This window comes from Ptiloglossa arizonensis, chromosome 1 (assembly GCF_051014685.1).
Source record: "Ptiloglossa arizonensis isolate GNS036 chromosome 1, iyPtiAriz1_principal, whole genome shotgun sequence".
In the NCBI taxonomy this organism is placed as follows: domain Eukaryota; kingdom Metazoa; phylum Arthropoda; class Insecta; order Hymenoptera; family Colletidae; genus Ptiloglossa; species Ptiloglossa arizonensis.
Window position 1 is genome coordinate 34658956 of NC_135048.1, and position 18092 is coordinate 34677047.

The following is an 18092-nucleotide window of genomic DNA, read 5'->3' on the forward strand; positions in this document are numbered from 1 at the left end:
CAAAGGAATTTTAACCTTTCGATATCGCGTGAATACGAAGGAATTTTCTTCGAGGGCGCAAATGTTTCTCATCTTTTTCGAACTCAAGGTATGTTTAGTCCATTAGAAGGAACAAAGAAATGGCGCGAAAATCAAAATTTACATGTCGAATTTGTGATTTCGCACGACTTTAAAGCATAAAGTGTCAAAAATAATAGTGGAAATCCATTCGCAATTAGTCGAGGAAAGTTCCTCGTGATAATGAACACGTATTAAATAAACGTTTTTAATATTTCACGTTTTATCGCAATTTTCATCGAAATCATTCAATGCGAAGACAGTCTTTTTCGTCTCGAAGTTAACATTACTTATTTTACGCGCATCGAATGTTAGGACTGTGTTCGTATTACGATAGTTGTTAGCAGATGAACGTTTCTCGGTCGTTAGAAACAGAAAATAATCATAAAAAAAAAGATCGAATTTTTCGCAAAGAGAGAGTACACATGTACACGCTTACTGGGAAACATGTATATGTATTTCAAGACGTCTTTATGCAAAATTGATGAATGTTTTACGTGTACTAAAATGTTCCCTTTTAATCCTATTAAGACTTACAAAATATAAGTATTATACTTTACTTGTATATATACATATGTGATAAAAAAAATATATATATACACCTGGTTTTTCATGTCATATTTATATTGTGTCCTTGCAATTTCTTAATAAGAATTTACTAAGGGACGTGGAGGTATTAAAAATAACGCGCGTATTGTTTATTATAAAACGAACGCATTACATTTCATTTATTAAAACTACTATCAATTAAATTATCAACACTTTTTCAAGAATTACCAATCTTACATTATCTTATACACCAACACTGCAATACGTCATTATAAAATGTACGTGTAATACTTTGGTATTAACGCCACTGTGTTGCTCTGAAAAGTTTCCTTAACTTATGTACAATTAATACACGTAACACTTTTGTGTTACACGTAACTTTTAAAGCCTTTTCTACCCTCCTTTCAATTAATAATTATAACGTATATTTATAAACAATATTTTTTAAAATTATATATATTCTTGTGTACAAATTTTACTTAGATTTACAAGTTAAAAGCAAATATACATATATTAATAGGAAAGTACATTTTAAGCCAAAAATCGATACAATTTATACTGTGTATATATATCTCCTGTAAATTATTACTTAAAATTATATTGTTAAATCATTGAGATCAAAAAATATAATTTAATTTTTGTTTCCCGAAACTGAATTTCTGTGGATACAAAATAATTTAATTGGACAAAGATGCTGCGTATTATCTTACAAAAGTATTAATGCAGTTTTAGGTGTTGTTTGAATACATCACAGTTAACTCTTTAGCTGCGACGACGCATTCTAGCTGAAAAACAATCGTTGTGAACAACGTCGTAACCGTGTACAACGATTACTACATTGAGAAGCGTCGGAATACAATCAGGAATAAAATTGTCGATTGTTATTCGACACTGACAAAATTCTTACTTTAGCTATGACCATGTGTGTGCAAACTTCGCAAATAATAGCCAACATTCAACATCGTGTAAGACATTCGCAACTAAAGGGGTAATTCAGAAGCAGTACTGATACTGGGTAAAGTACTATCGCTCCAATCAGGGTGGGGATAATTCCTTGGCGGGCTTGGTACATTAACAGGCATTCTACTTTGAACCCTGATGTCGTGGAACATATTCTGAAATTGTTCCGATATAGTAGAACCTAATAGATTGTGAGGTAAATTATTTTTTAAAACATTAGAAGTATCTCCCATTACTGTGGATTTTTTCTCGCAACTTTGTTTTTTTTGTAATTCCGAAGACTTCTGATTTTTAGGTGAGTTCTTTAGATGTGCTTCTTTCTCAAGAATCTTTTCAGAAGTTGAGTTTAAACGTTCCGACAAAGATATTTTACTGACATTTTCAGAATTACGTGAATTACCATTATTTTTGTTATTGTACATGGTTGCATCCTCTTTCCCTTTATGAACTAGAAAATAAATATACATCTAAATTTATTAGAATATTTATAATATGTACATATCGAATATAGTTACCTGATTGGCTAATTTCTGTACAACCAAGATCTTTGTAAGAGGGTAAAAGTGTGAGTGAAGATTCTCCACCAGGTAGACTAATAAATTCTAAGTTAACAGAATCTTTAGTTTGAGATTCCTTAACATTCTTTGTCCATTTCTTTCCCAAATTCCCGATATGGCTTTCAGAAACGGATAACGTTTTATTTGACTTCTGTAAAAACTTTTGCAGATCTCTATTCTTCGGTGGGATATGACCCACGGTAGACAAGGAAACGTCTGATATATCGTGCCAAGAGGTGGGCATATTTGATTCGCGAGAAGAAGTAGAAGTTGGCGATGAACACGCAAGGCCTCCGTGAACCAATGAAATTTGCGGATTTGTACTTTCTTCGTGAACATAGATGTTTAAACTGCTTAACTGATCTGCAATTTGGTTTTGCAACTCCCTAAGATACAAAATAGATATTTACATTTACAAACCTATTACAATAGATTTGAGCTTAATTAATTGTAGCCTAACTAACTTGATTGCATTACGAAGTTCAATTAGTAACGAATCCTTGTACGAACACAGAACATTCATTTTTTCTTTTTCAAGGGTCAAATATTGCACCTCTAAGTGCCTTTGTCTTGCAAGTTCTGTTTGTTCAGCAAGATTTGTTCTCAAATCCGTTATAACTTTTTGGGAAAACTCATGGCCCTTAATCTCTTCTCTTAATTCAGTTATTATCTTATCTCTAGCTTGAGCCATTTTCATTGCTTCTTGTATTTCTTGCTTCAATGTTTTCAGAGTTGTTTCTAAATCTAACTGTCTTTCCCGAGCTTCATTTAACATTAAAACTTGTTTATGAACTTGTCTAATTTGAAACAAAAAGTATGTAAATACAATTTACGGTTAATCTATCATTAAAAAAACGTACCTCTGTAAACAATCCCGTTCTTCGCGCAATGTTTCACACATCGTATTCATTTTTTTACTTGTTTCTTCCAATTGGATTGTAGTTGCTTCTAGTTTCGTACGAAGTGTCATAGCCTCTATATCCTATTGTAAATAATACTATTTTAGTGCGTGTCATCTTCAATATTAATTCTTTTTTACAATTTCCAACAAATATACCACAAAAGATGTTTTTCCAGGTTCTGTTGGTATTCTAAGCAATGCTTGTTCCATATCGGTAAGAATTTTACTAGCTTTGTCATCTTTGATTAAATGTTCCAATTCCTTCATTAAAAACCCTAATGTACGAACTGGATTGAATGCGCCAAATCTATCATCGCTACAATCAAATATTCCACCACATTGTACACCCCTGTCAAGAACTAGAATAGATTCTACAGAACTTGGAAGTAATGTAGATGATGGATTTGTAGTGCGTGATGTAATTTTCGTTTGTTCTTCTATTCTCTTTTGCGAAGCTGATTGTTTGACAGGAATTTCATCCAAATGTTTATGCTAGATACAATCACAATTGTAAACATTTTCGGTTAGACTCCTTATGAATTTTATACATAGAATAAAGAATGAAGATTGTACAATCCCGTACCAACCTCATGTTTTTGATGATTTAAAGAATGTTTCTTTGTTTCTTTAGTTTCGTTTGCATGCTTTGTCAACTTTGAAGCTGGTACACGTCCTGTCATTTGTTGCAGGCCTTGCTTTAGAATTGCTCGATTTTGTTCTCTTAAAATGCGACACCAGCTTTGATGAGAATCACCACTGCTACCAGGTCTCCTTTTCTCGTCTACTCCCTTATGACTGGTAGGACTGCTACTAACCATTGTTGATGTACGTTTCCGACCTTTTGTTTTCACAGTAACTTCTATCAGAGTATTACAGTTATCAAATAAAACAAGGCCTTCTGGAGGTACTTCAGATGAGGGCTGTAAATGTATTTGCACAACCAACATTTATACAACGCTAAATTCATAAATAATTATAAAATTTCCAAAATATACATTACCAAATGTAACTTGTTTTCCACAATATTTTTGTCAGACTTTGAGGCAACAGCTTTACATGCAGCGTTTATTTTGCTGCTCATTATGCTAAAACAATAAAAAAAGGATATTTAATTGTTGCATAAATATTTTAATACATCAATTGATTTCCATTTAATTAGGTTGTAATTCATATAACCTGTCATTTCGTTAAACTCACACTCATCGTATGTTAAGAACCTTACCGTAATATATGTGATGCTTGCCAACATATTTATCCTGGCGCTTACAATGTATAAACCATCTTGCATATTGAATAATTTAAAGTAATCATTTTATCGAAGTGTGTTCTGAAAAAATACAAATTCACAAACTGTATGGATAAATAGGTATATGTACAATGTGTTCCATTAAATTTTACAATTATTTACTACATAATTCAGTTAATGCTTCATACGCTCCATGTGTAAAATCAACGTTAGATTTGAAACTTCAATTTTTTTCACTTTTGCTTACTGCGCATAAAAGTGATTGAAATAGTATAAACGCGCGCTTAGAAATAATTCGAAGACTTTATATTCCTATCACACTTCAAACAAGTTTGTGTTGTCTTGGTAAATAGATTTTTCTTTCTCTCTTTCCTAATTTTTCATTTGCGCAACGTACAGAAAACAGTGCACTTAATAGCAAGTTATAAACAAATGTGAGAAAACTAATTATTCTGATTAAACAGATGGGGATTCCTTTTTAATTTGTTATAAAATTTTATTTGTAAATACATTTTTCTTGTATTATAAATATTTTGACCATATTGCAAACAAAATTAAAAACTAGCAATATGTTAGAAACGTATAAAATTGTTTTTTTATTTATTGTTACAACTTTATAAACTATGCAGGTACAATAATCGATTTCTTAATTAATTATATTATACATTTGAACATAGAATTAAGTTATTATTAAATAAAACAAGGTTACATATTATATATTGCAATTTAGATGTTCTATTACATACATTATATTATTTGTAAATTGTTGGAGAATATGTTCAACAGTCTCAGTTTGATGTTACAGTGTAAAAATCAGATTTTTTCTACGTACACTGATGGCAGTTTTTCTAGACTTGAAGGATTGAACTCTGTTAGCATATTAAAAACTTGAGATCTATGCTCAAGTAAAATCTCACTGAACTTATCAAAGAAAAGTTTAGCAGATTCTTCTATATATGCCATCTTCCTGCGAACTGCATCCAATTTGTCCATTGTTTCTTCTAATTCTAATGTAACTTTTTGCCTATCTGGCATTGAATCTTGAATTTCTTTAATATCATTCTGTAGAACTTTTACTTGTTCCCGCAATTTTGCTTCTTCATTCTTGGCATCAGTTTTCATTTTATTCAAAAAGCTTTCCTTTTCTTTAATATCATTAGCTACAACATTGCTTTCATCTTCCAAAATTGTAATCTTTTCCTGAAGATTTTCTAATTCGTTAGAATTTAATTTTACAGAACGCTCTTCCTGAACAATTTGTTTTTTTATTAATTCTTTCAAATCATTCATTAAGTCAGCTTTACTATTTAGTACATCCATAATTTGAGGGTGTAATATACCCTTTTCTGGCATTTTCAACTCTTCAAGATCTATACCCATATCACTGTTAATGTGCATAATAATTTCTTTATTATATGTTAAAACTGCTTTAGTTATATTATTATTAATGGATGCTAATTTGATGTCCATTGCATACAGTTCTTTTTGTAGGTCTTGTAAAAAATGTTCATCAAATTGATGCATGTAATCTTGAATCTCAGAACATTTTTCCAGTATTTTATCTCTTTCTGCTTTAGACATTGGCTGCTGCTCAATAACTGAAAGTAATTCATCTCTATGTACATTTTGTAAGCGAATTTGTTCACACAGTCTATTGCACTCTGTATTTATTTGATCTGCTTCAAAATCAATTGTTTTTATGTATTCCTCTCTTATATGCATATCGCTTAATTGCTTCTCTTCGTCATCCTGTAAAGATGATAACACTTCTTGTAGATGTTTTACTTCTGCATCAATTGTGTTTGATTTTTCTTCAACAGCTTGCAATTTATCTGCTTCTTTTTTTAATTCAAAACGTGCATTGTTCAAATCCTCTTCATTGACTCCTTCTTGCTCTTCAATTTCTTGTAAATATTTTTCAACCAATGTTACTTCTTCCTCGACTCTTTCTTCATTCCAGGCATTATAGAAGTCAAGCATTGAAAAGAGGGCATTTCTATGAAAACTGGCTTGCTGTTCATTTCCAACAAAAGGCAAATTCTCCAAATTATATTTTTGAAAAGCTATTTCTTTTACTTGACAAATTTCTACCAACCAACAAATCCAGCCTAAAACATTATGCCAAGAGTGCATAGTATTGGCCGTTTTCAACCAAGATTTAGCAATTACACCAGGATAATGTAGTTTCTTTGCAATTTTTGGCAATTCTTCCACATAATTAGAAACTGTAAGAGCTTGTTTAATATCCAACATTTTTACTAAGTAAGCAGAAATTTCTACAAACATTTTTAATGTGATAGGTTTTATGCTACCATTGTTATTAAACATAGAAGAAAGTTGATTAACTGATAAATATGTATCAATTTTATTAAGCATATAAGCTTGATATACTTTATCCGATAAAGGCCTTGTATCTTTCTTAGAACCTTTTGCGCTAAGATTATTAGCACGATCTGCTGATAAAGATCTTTGTCCTGTTGGAACTGCAGAATGAAGTCTGTTGGAACTTCCAACTGTACCAAAGACAGACTGTTTGCTAGCAGTTGTGGAAGGTGTCTTTGGAGTTGTCGGCCCATGACGAAGTGGGGTTTTACCTATAAAAGTAAGCATGAAATATTTGAATTCATTATCGTTGCTATCCTTTGTGTATATTTATTTCAAAGAAAAAATAATTAAACAAAGTGGCGATACTTGACCTGTGGCTTTCAAAACTGATCCTTTGTTACTCAATCTGTCACATGATGTGGCTCGAAGTCTAGGTATATGAGAACTCTCGACTGACGAAATAGACGTCTTCGATTTAATAGTCTGAGTCCTTCTCGAATCACTTCTCGTCGAATTTTTATCTTCCCTTTCAAACGTGGAAATTCTTACAGGATTTGTGGATGACCTGCGCCCCACAGAATTGCTTCGCATTCTAACCAATATAAAATCTGCTTCTTTCGTTCGAAAATTATGCGAATTCAAATTTTATTAAAACACTTAAAACTTCACTAATTCAAAGTTTTATACGAGCTCCACAGTCAACAATTTGAATCTCAAAATGCCGTTACCCATAGCAGTACAAGCAATGGCCAGATTGCGCATGGCTACACAACGAATCGTGGAATTTCCCCCACCATTGCACATATATGCAGAAGCTGGTACTGTAGCATAGCACTTCGGACAGTTTCAGCGACTTGTAAAAGAAAGTAAAATTGGTCCCGTTTCTTCTCAATGGACCCAATTCAAAAGGAAGTTATTTATCACAATACTTTCCTACGTTATATGCATCGTGGACAATATTGACAATCTATCAAACCTTTCTTGATTTGTCGAAGCTGCCAAAGTGCCGAGTTCGCGTGCACACGGCTTTTGCGTTAATGTGTGCAGCCATTATGCGCGACTAGTCAAAATAAATAAGCTATAGATAGGAGCACAAATTGTATATACGATATGTAGTGCGTTGAAAGCAACCTTTAATATTTGTTTTAAATAAAATGAGTAAAGAATTAGAAGTATAAATATATTTTTTGGTTTTATGAAGAACTTTTAAAATTAATATTACAGTCTGTTCTTCTAGAGTTGTATATAAACATTACATATTGAAATTGCAACCTAATTATTAGGCTGCACGTGTAATTATTTGAATGTGGAAATATCATAAATGATTGAATTATAAGTGTAGAAATTTACAATGCATCCTTAATAATACGAAATGATAACGTATATATTAATTAAATATTTTGAGACTACTTAATAAAAACTAACGATTAAAAACTATACGTAGTGTAAAATAATAAAACTTCTTATTGTGTTATTTAATAATGTTACGAACATTGCGGAATTTTATTTATAAAGCAGATTCACAAAAGGTAAGAGCGCTGGTCTTGTCCGTAAATTCCTTCTCATTTTTATACTACATATATATTTTTATTTATTCCGAAAAATTAAATGCATTATTTAAATAATATAGAAATAAAGAAATGGAAATGGAAATAAAGAATTTATTTTTATAGAAGCTGTGCATTCGTTTATCCCTAATAAACTGTAGACTATTTCAAGACAAATCATTCAGATTTACAAGAGAAACAAAAATTTTACAAATAGCAAATGAAGGTACTGAAGAACAATTACAGAAGTATGTAATTTCTAATATTAATCGTTAATAATACATTAATTTATTAGATCCAATGATTTATTGCTCCACGATGTTTAATTATTTATAATGTGTGTTAATATTATATAGATTCATTGAATTATCACATGCAAAAAGTATAATATTGCATCGCATTCAAAATGGACCTTACAAATCATTGCTAGACTTATTATTAATAAATAAATTTGAACACAATATAGCACAGAGATTTTGCAATGCAATATGTCCCGAAAAATTAACGAAAATGAATAAATACACAGTAGTACCTAATATCAAAATGGAAGAGGTACAAATATATTTGTATAACTGATTTTAATATTTCTTTGCTGTAATATCATTGTTTGCTATTAAAATAATAATGTTAATTAATATTACATATGTTAATATAATAGTATACTTTTTGATTATTTTAGTTACCAGATACGGTATTAGGAATACATGTAGGACCTACATTAGTAAGTTGGGCATTAATAGATCGTGACTTTAATCTATTAAATTGGAATTATGAAACTTGGTATGATTGTAGACCTCGAAATAATTCTTACCATTTAATCGAAATGGTAAATACTATGAAATTTGATATTCAATAGTATAACATAATATACAACTTAATATTTTGCTGCATTGTTGTTACTACTTTAGGTGCCAAGTATCGTTAAAAAAATACCTAAATCTAGCGCATATATAATGGAAGATATTCAGCTTATTAGAAATACAATAACTCCAAACATTTTGTACCTACAACAACAGTTCATTGTTTCTATCATGGTTTGCGTAGCATTAAGAGATGGTCCGTTTGTATAATAATATGAATATTATTGTAAGAGAATGTTTATTAATTAGATCATTAATTTCATTAAGTTTACTTCTTTAGGAAACGATGTACCATGCGTAAACAATGTGTATGTATTCAAACCTAAGACAACAGCACGTTTTTTTAAACTTCTGCTTGGTTCTGAAATTATAGGTGCACAATATGTTGTCCATGTAACAAGTACATTCAATCAAATTGAGATACGTGATATGGCATCAATCAATATGTGTATAAGTGATGATGGAAAAAGAAAATATATGCGTGGGAGCTCTGATGTACAAGAGCAAATGAGATGGTCTTTGTTGAAGGCTTTATCGTTTTTTCATATAGCTGAAATGCAAAACAATTTCGAAAAAAAAAAAACGGATTAAGAAGTCCGTTACATAAATGGTTTGTAGTGTTAAATTTTTTTGTATTTTGAAAGTGTAAAATGTAAAAATCGAATGAAGAAATGAATTAAATGTTGTATTTAATGAAAAATTGTTTACAGAGTAATACCTTCGTTATACAATTTGAAAACTCTGAAAATCAACTTGCAAAAACTTCAATGTTTTTTCCGTTTCCTAACCGTAGTTATTCGATCCAAAAAACAAAAGCAGAGTTTACAAGAACAGGAAAGAAAAATAAAACGGAGAATTTCGTACAGAGTAATACATTAAGTGTGTACAGATCCATTCATTTATTATATATTAATTTTCATTATACTATCTATTCATAGTACACTGTACGTCTAATGTTTCTCGCTTCTCGAATACGAACTCACATCGGGTAAATAAACAGGTAAGTAACGTTTCGTCACAATGGTAACGGCGAATATTGCATCCATCGAAATATGTATACCATCGTGAGCAATTTGAGTAAGTATACGAGAGCAATGTATTCGAGTAGTGACTGCTTCGTGAACATAGTCAACGAATTTGTACGACCAACTAAAAAGTACAGATTTGATAATATTTCTGTGCCAAAACTTGTAATGTCAAATTAGGTATACCCGTCGAAAAGAGAGTAACACCGCTATTTAATCCGGCAGTGATGCTGTGTAAGAAGCATGTAGTTACATATCATTATCTAATCCAGCATGGGTAAGCACACCACGTAGTTCTCCACTGTATGTATCTTATATTCGCTTTTCAGTACAATCACATTGAATTCCAACGACAGCACCTTCACATGACAACAATTTTAAACGAAAGAAAGAGTTCGACATTTATCGGTTCAATGTAGAAAATTAAAGGATTCGTAGCCTTGGTACTCATTGAATTTACTTGCGCGTGCCTGTGCTCGTGTGTGCTTTTACACTTGTCTCTCAGTTGATTCTGTAAGAAATATTTGTAACATAAATACGAAGGATATTTATATATATAGCTGTACTTTATGAAAAAACAATTCATACATTGCAACAATCGAATTCCATTTCTCATATCCATCTAGAGAAAAAAGTTTTATTTGCCAATTGTATAGTTAAGGATTCAGTTATCGAGTGATTTTTCAATTATGTATAATCGCATGTAATTATATCTATGAATCGAACAGAAATATCAACCGATGCACTTTTTCGACTTTGATTGCCAATGGACTACAGGTCGCTAAACTGTCGTCGACACGACAGTGAACGCTATACAATAAACTATGTGATTGCACGCGTCATTTTCTATAATGTTACTCGCAATCGCATCGCTGCCAGGTTAACGCAATTTATAATTATTAAAGTAATACCCGATCAGACCAGCTGGAAACGAGTCTCGACATATATATGTATAACGACATTTCTAATATATAATTCTGTGTATATATAATATATCTATATGTATATATACGTATGTGCACGTCTGTTTTACGCTACAACACATTGTGAAACGGAAAAAACGTTAAGTACGTTATAATAATTACTATCTCCTTTTTTTTGTTTCTTTCTTTCTTTATAGTTTACAAACACTTTTGTAACTCGAGAGACATCCTTACGCAAGCGTATACGTGTATAAAATCTATCCAGTTTAAAACGTACATCTCTCGTGGACCTCGCACCGGAGCGATATTACCAGCTCGCTCGGACGTGCAATACGATGCGGCTTGAGCATCAACAAATACATCAGGGACAGAAGTGCAACAATCTCGATAATATTATTGTTGCGGTCACGAAAACACGGCTGTCTTGCTCGGTGGGCACGCAAAATAGTCGATACGATTACAACATTAAACGATTTGATATTAAAATCTACAAAAATATCCCGAAATGTGTGGTACAACCACCGAAAAAAAGTTGCAAGTTGTTTCTTACCCGAAAAGAAGTCGAAAAATCTGTGACAACGTATTTCGTACGAGTACTTCGTTTTTTCACGAAAATTGACTTCAGAGAAGCGTATTGACTTCAAATCCGATTATCTCGAAAAAGAAGCCAAGTACGACAAAATTTTATTCCACGCATTCGACTTATTCGAAGACCAAGAATAACTTGCGTCTTTCGACGATTGTACCGCGCATTTTGAAACATCCTGTATATTTAGTAAACTTAGATGCCCTATGTTTCACCACTGTAACAGTACAGTTACTCTGCTCAAATTGCAATTCCCCTTGCGTAACACACAGAACATTCAAATAATCTACTCGCAAAGGAACGGATTAAGATCGTAGGCGAAAGAAAATGGTACAATCGTTAGCATTTATGTTGGTAAATACTCGAAGCCGCCCGGAATGATTTTGCGATTCGACCTAACGTCTACCTTTCGAATTTTGTGTAGATAACTCGAGTCACTCGATGGAACTGACGAATACGGCTTTGAGGGCTTTCACGAGTCACGATAACGTTCCAAAGTACCCCACGTTCTCAAGCATTCGATACCCTGATAACATTACAAGACTTACTTTACATTACACGTAAATCGAATCGTGATATCGCGTTTCTTTGCTCATAGGGCAACCTCGTTGTAAATGCACCGATGAAATTCCATTAACAAAGACGATCGACGAACGTCGACGTCTGTCTCACGCATCCATTCCTTTACAATGTTACACCGTCACGGTATCTAAACTCTCGGCAAATGACAAACATTTGCGCCACGCGTTAAATACAAGGTACGTATCTAAGCTCGGTCCTCCTCGTGTTCCGTTGACTTCGTTTCAGCCGATTACCTTCTTTCGCAGTCAGCAATCTGCGGGACATCGAACTCGCACGGTGAACGTTCTCTACCGTTTCAGGCTTAGGGTACAACACACTAACGAATCGAGACTGCCGATTGATTCTTATCGATCGCGATTAATAACATTCTTAGACTTACATACACACGTATATCTGTTAAACATTCATTAGACGAATAGAACAGTTTTTCCGCTCGGTGTACCGCGGATCGAAGAACGACCTAACAGGACGACAAGGTACGAAAACTTTTATCGCTCGTTCCAATTTCAATATAAAATATTGTTAATTCCCCTGGTCTGAATGCGATACACTTCCCGACCGCGGGCAAACTTCGCCGTGGAACGTCGCGTTACAACATCGCTGTCAGATTAAACTGTATAGACAACGCGCTCCGTAACCGAAACGGAGTTATACACCGTTTCAATTACGGAGACGCGGGTACAATAAATCAAGAGGCAAACGAACGATAGGCGTGATAGTTGTATCGTGTGAGACTTTCATGCGATGACACCGGACGATTGTCGATACGCAATCGAGCTAGTTGCTCGTATTGCTTCGCTTAAAGCGTCGTTAAGTTTCGAGAGATTTTCAGCCTCGGGACATTTATCTCTTTGCGGAGCGCGTTTTCACCTGTTGATGTACCTTTAGGCTGTATACTTGATATAAAGTTCTTGCACGAGTAACGGATTGCGCCGGGGTCAGGGTAAAAGATTTCGGCTACTCAAAATCATCTCCCCCCACCGTAAATCTCGTCAGACGCGACCACCGTAGATGGAAGACATATAGCGAGCTTGTAAAAGCAACGAGGCACGAAAACGGTAGAGCATCCGAGTCACGGGAATCGAAGGACAAATTATTTATACTTTTCGGACAGTGAAGCGGGCAAGGGTCTGGGCACACCAAGAGCAAGTGTCGCGGCCCTGTAACGAGTGACGGGAAACACGTTTGGCGGTTTGCCCTTACGTGGGTATCTGTCTTCGCGTATCATTTGAATCTGCCTCGAAAATTTCGTTGCATCGCTTCTAACCGCTACGCACGATTTACACACCAAATCTGTTCACAGGTGAATCTTACGTGGCTTCGTTCCGCTCTGTATTCCGTATTATGCACACGTATAATGCGACATCGGTAAACCGCGTAAATTATGGAGCTTATAACGGGCAACGTCGATTTAAATAATTTTTTACTTTCTTCTTAACCCTTTAACAGTGGGATTTATTTCGCGTAATCGGTTTCAGATCGGATGTTGTACCGCAAATCGGACTAGAATAGAACCATACGAAATACAACGAGAAAGGAAGAGAACGAAAATGATCTGTACAATAGTGAACTTTAGCCGTTCGTGAACTGTTTCGAGGTATTGTCTTGCTTTGTGGTACTCTCGGACTACACCGTTAAAGGATCAACGCTATTTGTCTTTCTCTTTTTCGTTCCATTGTGGCCACAAAGAGACGAGACAGAGCGATGGAGGTAGCCATTTTCTCGGTGCCCTTGAGTGGCTAATATCTTTCGCCTTCGCGTCGTCGCGCGACGGTGCCAATTACGAGTTTACTGTCGTCTAAATGCAGAGATAGCTGAGATTTTATGTTTTCACTTATTAGTTTATGTATACCGGCGTGCACTTGGACGCGCGCGCGCGTGTGCGCGTGTTCGCCTAGCGCGGCACACGATCTCTTTAGGATACACGATTAAAAACGAGACAAAAGGGAAAGATAAAGCGTGTGGAAAATATTCGCGAGTTCCGTTGCTCTTTTATAGGGTATTGGTCCGATGCTAAGAGACTGTTACACTTAGACAGGCATCGCGCACGTCGGGCGTATAATAGCGCGGTTTTTCGTGGAACGGACGTGTCGATATTAATACACATGGAAAACAGAAATTTTCGTACAAGGAACACGGTGGGTCTCGGCGGTGCACCTTAAACGCGTTAACTAAAGCGTCGATTTTAGAAATCTTATCCGAGTAGAAGGTGATACATCGTAGACTGTATCGATGGGTCTCTGACGATTCGTTTCGCGTTAGTATTTTTCGAAGCGTTGGCCTCAGCGGGTCTCGAACGTTCACGAACACTTTCAGCGAGCTGAGGTCAAACATCGATCAACGATCCATCGAAACGGTCTTTTCTCCTAAATATTAACTCGGTTGAACAGTTTGCAGAAAATTATAGTCGACGCTTCTGAAGCATGCGTTTAGCCGCGCAACCCATCAACCTGACTTGGTACACGTTTACTTAGCCAGAAATATTCTTCGCGTCGTTCCGGACTAGATTGGCGAGAAACGAATCGCGATCGCGTGGATTTGAAGCAACCTGGCACATCTTCAAATTTACACGATCGCCGTTTCCGTTCGGAAGCAAATGAGGAAAGGAACCCCTAAACCCCCCCACCCCCCTGGCACAGTGAAGTGGTATGTCCTACGATTACGTGAGATTCATTCGCAGCACTTGAACGGGTTAGTTATTTTACCGGCGATTACTTTTAATGACGATGACACGTAACGTACAACCGTTCAGACGAAAATTCTCTGACGACGGCTCATGCAAATCAAGTAATAAATTACTGGCTCGGTCGTCACACACACTCACACACATGAAGGGCAACACGCAACATATGTAGGAGAGACCACACGCTTGGTTAGAGATACATACAGTATAACTTGAATTGGGTCAACTCTACTTAAGCGTTTACATTTAATTTATCGAATCTTGGCTTCCGCACAGATAAGTACTCCATCTAAATATACTTTTCAATTCGGTGTGCGAGAATAATCTTCCGTCATTTATATATATATGTATATTTTATATATATATATATATATATATATATATATATATATATATATAATATATAGAGATACATCGTGTATCTTCTCATCTCTTAATTGCCCGATTTTTCTATTAGACATCAACGATCGAGTCGCTGATCCGAACTTCTAATCGCTCTTAACGAATGCAATTCAACAGTCAATAAAGTTCGATCAACCCTGGAATTGTGTAATTCCAGGATAATCTAGGTTCCCCTTCCGTATTTTTTTTTCTCTCTTTCAGTTTTCTGGAAGATGTCGTAACAAGAAACATCGTTTTGCGTACATAGATCTACGTGAAAGGAATGAAACACTCTGCTGAAAATAATATCACAGCCTGGAGACGTGGCGGAAGACTAAGAACCACGGCTGAAGCTTCACTTAATCCAAGAACAATTAAAGGAAAAAGATCAAAGAAAAGGATGGCACGATCGCCAGAATTCGAATCGGGAATTTCCGGCAATGTTAAATGTAGTATTCGTTCGTTGCTACTGCATTACTCCGAACGTGTAAATGCAACACAGTTATCGAAAAGCGTAGGATGCGGTATATTTTTCGACGAAAAAAAAAAATTTTAGCGCGAACAAATTCATTATGCGTCAATAACGATAATTCGCTGGTAAATACCATGAATCATTAGTGTTCCTCGTATCGGTAAAGAACGAGAAATATTTCGTCGACTTTAGGAGCATTTGAAGCTCCATTTGAAATAAAATAATATAATACATTTTTAACGAATACTACGAATAATATACTCCAATTGTTACGTACTAATTAATTAAATCCAAAAGAAATATAAACGTTTTCAAGAATATAATAATTGAAAGATTTTTAAATCCATAAGTTTGCTCCTAAAACTAAAACTAAACTAACTAAAATGCTAAACTAGTAACTGTTACAATATTGTATTCAAACGCTCCGCAAAAGTCGAGAAAATAACCCTCGTCAATACCTCTGGTAAAACCCTGTTGCTATTTTGCTCCGTTTTCATGTAGTATATACTATGTGTATACTAGTCTCCTTATCCTTTCCCCGTGATTGTGATATTATTTAGAAAGCTTATCGCTTATAATTGAGTTTCAGTCGCACAGTAAATACATAGTTTCATAGTAATAAAAATTACATTCGACCGGTCGACGCAATCGTCGCGAAAGAAACACGACGACCTTCGACGGCCATGAAGAGTGACTAGCATACGCACTTGTTCGCACAACGTTCAAATTAGTTTCAAACTGTTCTCCTTTTTTTTTTTTATCACGATGCTAGACGTATATCATACATGTATAACGTGTATCATACACGTGTAACAAAAATAGGTTCATAGGTTCTTTTGGTCGATTCTGTTACCAGGATTCACCGATAAGACACACATGAACGCTTCGGAGATCGGAATGCTCATCCATTTCTTTCACAGTGTCGCGTGTAATTCGCATTGCGATGCACCTTGCACAGTATCAATGAATACAAAGATCCCAATAGGTAAAAATACGAAGGAATTAGAAATACGTCACTTTTGCTTGTTCCTTTTCTTACACGTCTGCAATGATCATCGTTAATTTGCAAACGCATCGGTAGTCGTTAATTATGTCCTGCGAAAGATATGACTGAGCACTCGAGTCTACATTAAGAAGAGGCTGTTTGTTTCTCGTTTTATCCGGCGATGGTACCACAATTTTGACGACAATCGAGAAGATTCGTTTATGAAGCAACATAGTAACTATACAGACGCTGAAAACGATGAATAACACATTGTGGTGATAGAGTACAACTTTTGAACGTATTAATCAAGAAATGCAGTATTCTTTGATTGAAAATATAGCAATGTGCGCCACAGCAAGCGTCTCTATTTCAAATTGTAACAAACGACGATAGATGATAACAAATATAAATAATACAGAAATATAATGATCGAACGCAATTGTGCGTATCTATAAACAATTAAATAAACGGATATTGTATTGTGCGCTACATAAATATATGTATGTCTCGTAATACTTTCTCATTAACGCAAAGAGCAAATCGTAAAATTAGGAACATGGGAATTAGGAAAATTGTCCTGTTAAATGTATAATATAGGAGGTACTTTCTTCTCAGGCATTATTAGATAAGGATTAGACGGAACGTGTAACATTTGAAACGATATATCCTCTTGCCTTTCCCGAAGTCTAACTTAAAATGCCACGTTCTCGTAAAAATAGTTATTTTTGTCTCTGTTAAAAATTGTACCATAGATACTAGTAATTGCTCTAACTTGCCTATCGTGCTCTCTGCCCTTTGTATGCAATATAATTCTCCTAGCATAGCGTTATAGCTATGATTCGTCATAGAAACACACACCGAACATCGGGATCTTGAAATGCGCATTTCCGTTCTAATCTTCTCGTACAACTAAACTTATATTCCATAATAAGTTAGCAATAAAAACTCTTCTTCTACATCACGAAGAAAAACATAATGCAAGACACACACTAACGGTATCTTCATTTTTTTTTCTTCGACGGATCAAAAAGACCATCGAAACATACGAAATAATTTAATTCATTGATACTTGATGTCGTCGTCGTTAAAGCGTAAATACAGTTTCCGAAGTGTCAAGTATAAGAATAAAGAATGGCAGAAAACGTACATCGTTTGAGAAGTGCGTGAGTCTTTCGATACGTTGCATCATCCCGAGTATTTTTTTTCTGGTGAATCTTATTTAATTAGACTTCTATCTTGTAAACGATCGAGCACACGACAAGATAGGGTAATACTTCTTGATCCGATGCAGTCTTAGAGAGTTTCCATCAGTACCGACATGCGGATACGAACAGTCGAGAGAAGCCTATGCAAGTTTTCCTTTTTTTTTTTGTCCTTCAGTGTGTGTCATAGGTACAAACTTGGTAACTATTAACGACGATCCTTACTGGTACACGTCTAAGTGAACAGTTAT

General features: G+C 34.7%; 3 protein-coding genes and 1 long non-coding RNA gene across 16 annotated transcripts; 2 read left to right on the forward strand and 2 right to left on the reverse strand.

Annotated features, from left to right (window-relative positions):
• Positions 1–680: 680 nt before the first annotated feature.
• On the reverse strand, positions 681–4592 carry LOC143151091 (uncharacterized). 5 transcript variants are annotated; one of them, XM_076319923.1, is made up of 10 exons: positions 4433–4592; positions 4247–4351; positions 4025–4109; positions 3612–3944; positions 3181–3516; positions 2984–3105; positions 2588–2920; positions 2082–2509; positions 1803–2014; positions 681–1721 (listed from the first exon to the last, which is right to left on the reverse strand). In XM_076319923.1, the coding sequence occupies exons 3-10, from the start codon at positions 4103–4105 to the stop codon at positions 1587–1589; spliced, it is 1980 nt and encodes a 659-aa protein (XP_076176038.1). In that variant the 5' UTR covers positions 4106–4109; positions 4247–4351; positions 4433–4592; the 3' UTR covers positions 681–1586. The 5 variants fall into 5 exon arrangements, with proteins under 5 accessions (XP_076176038.1, XP_076176033.1, XP_076176006.1 ...); XM_076319918.1 differs by having other exon boundaries at positions 682–2014; positions 4436–4591; XM_076319891.1 differs by having other exon boundaries at positions 682–2014; positions 4433–4591.
• On the forward strand, positions 4239–11504 carry LOC143151128 (transcription elongation factor, mitochondrial). Of its 7 annotated transcripts, none has more exons than XM_076320001.1 (10): positions 4239–4390; positions 6231–6532; positions 6694–6872; positions 7147–8124; positions 8269–8390; positions 8499–8694; positions 8822–8968; positions 9051–9198; positions 9283–9612; positions 9713–11504. In XM_076320001.1, exons 4-9 carry the CDS (start codon positions 8077–8079, stop codon positions 9591–9593), a joined length of 972 nt encoding a protein of 323 aa, XP_076176116.1. In that variant the 5' UTR covers positions 4239–4390; positions 6231–6532; positions 6694–6872; positions 7147–8076; the 3' UTR covers positions 9594–9612; positions 9713–11504. The 7 variants fall into 7 exon arrangements, with proteins under 7 accessions (XP_076176116.1, XP_076176126.1, XP_076176085.1 ...); XM_076320011.1 differs by lacking the exon at positions 9713–11504 and having other exon boundaries at positions 4240–4390; positions 7147–7710; positions 7833–8124; positions 9283–9704; XM_076319970.1 differs by lacking the exon at positions 9713–11504 and having other exon boundaries at positions 4240–4390; positions 9283–9704.
• On the reverse strand, positions 4784–7662 carry Ndc80 (kinetochore protein Ndc80). The gene is made up of 2 exons (XM_076319935.1): positions 6967–7662; positions 4784–6864 (listed from the first exon to the last, which is right to left on the reverse strand). Exons 1-2 carry the CDS (start codon positions 7184–7186, stop codon positions 5084–5086), a joined length of 2001 nt encoding a protein of 666 aa, XP_076176050.1. The 5' UTR covers positions 7187–7662; the 3' UTR covers positions 4784–5083.
• Positions 11505–13521: 2017 nt separating the features above from the next.
• Positions 13522–17174, forward strand: LOC143151161 (uncharacterized). 3 transcript variants are annotated; one of them, XR_012993252.1, is made up of 3 exons: positions 13522–13715; positions 14509–14764; positions 15405–17174. It is a non-coding gene; the product is annotated as an uncharacterized LOC143151161 (long non-coding RNA). The 3 variants fall into 3 exon arrangements; XR_012993251.1 differs by lacking the exon at positions 13522–13715 and adding an exon at positions 13977–14256; XR_012993253.1 differs by lacking the exon at positions 14509–14764 and having other exon boundaries at positions 13651–13715.
• The last annotated feature ends 918 nt before the right edge of the window (positions 17175–18092 follow it).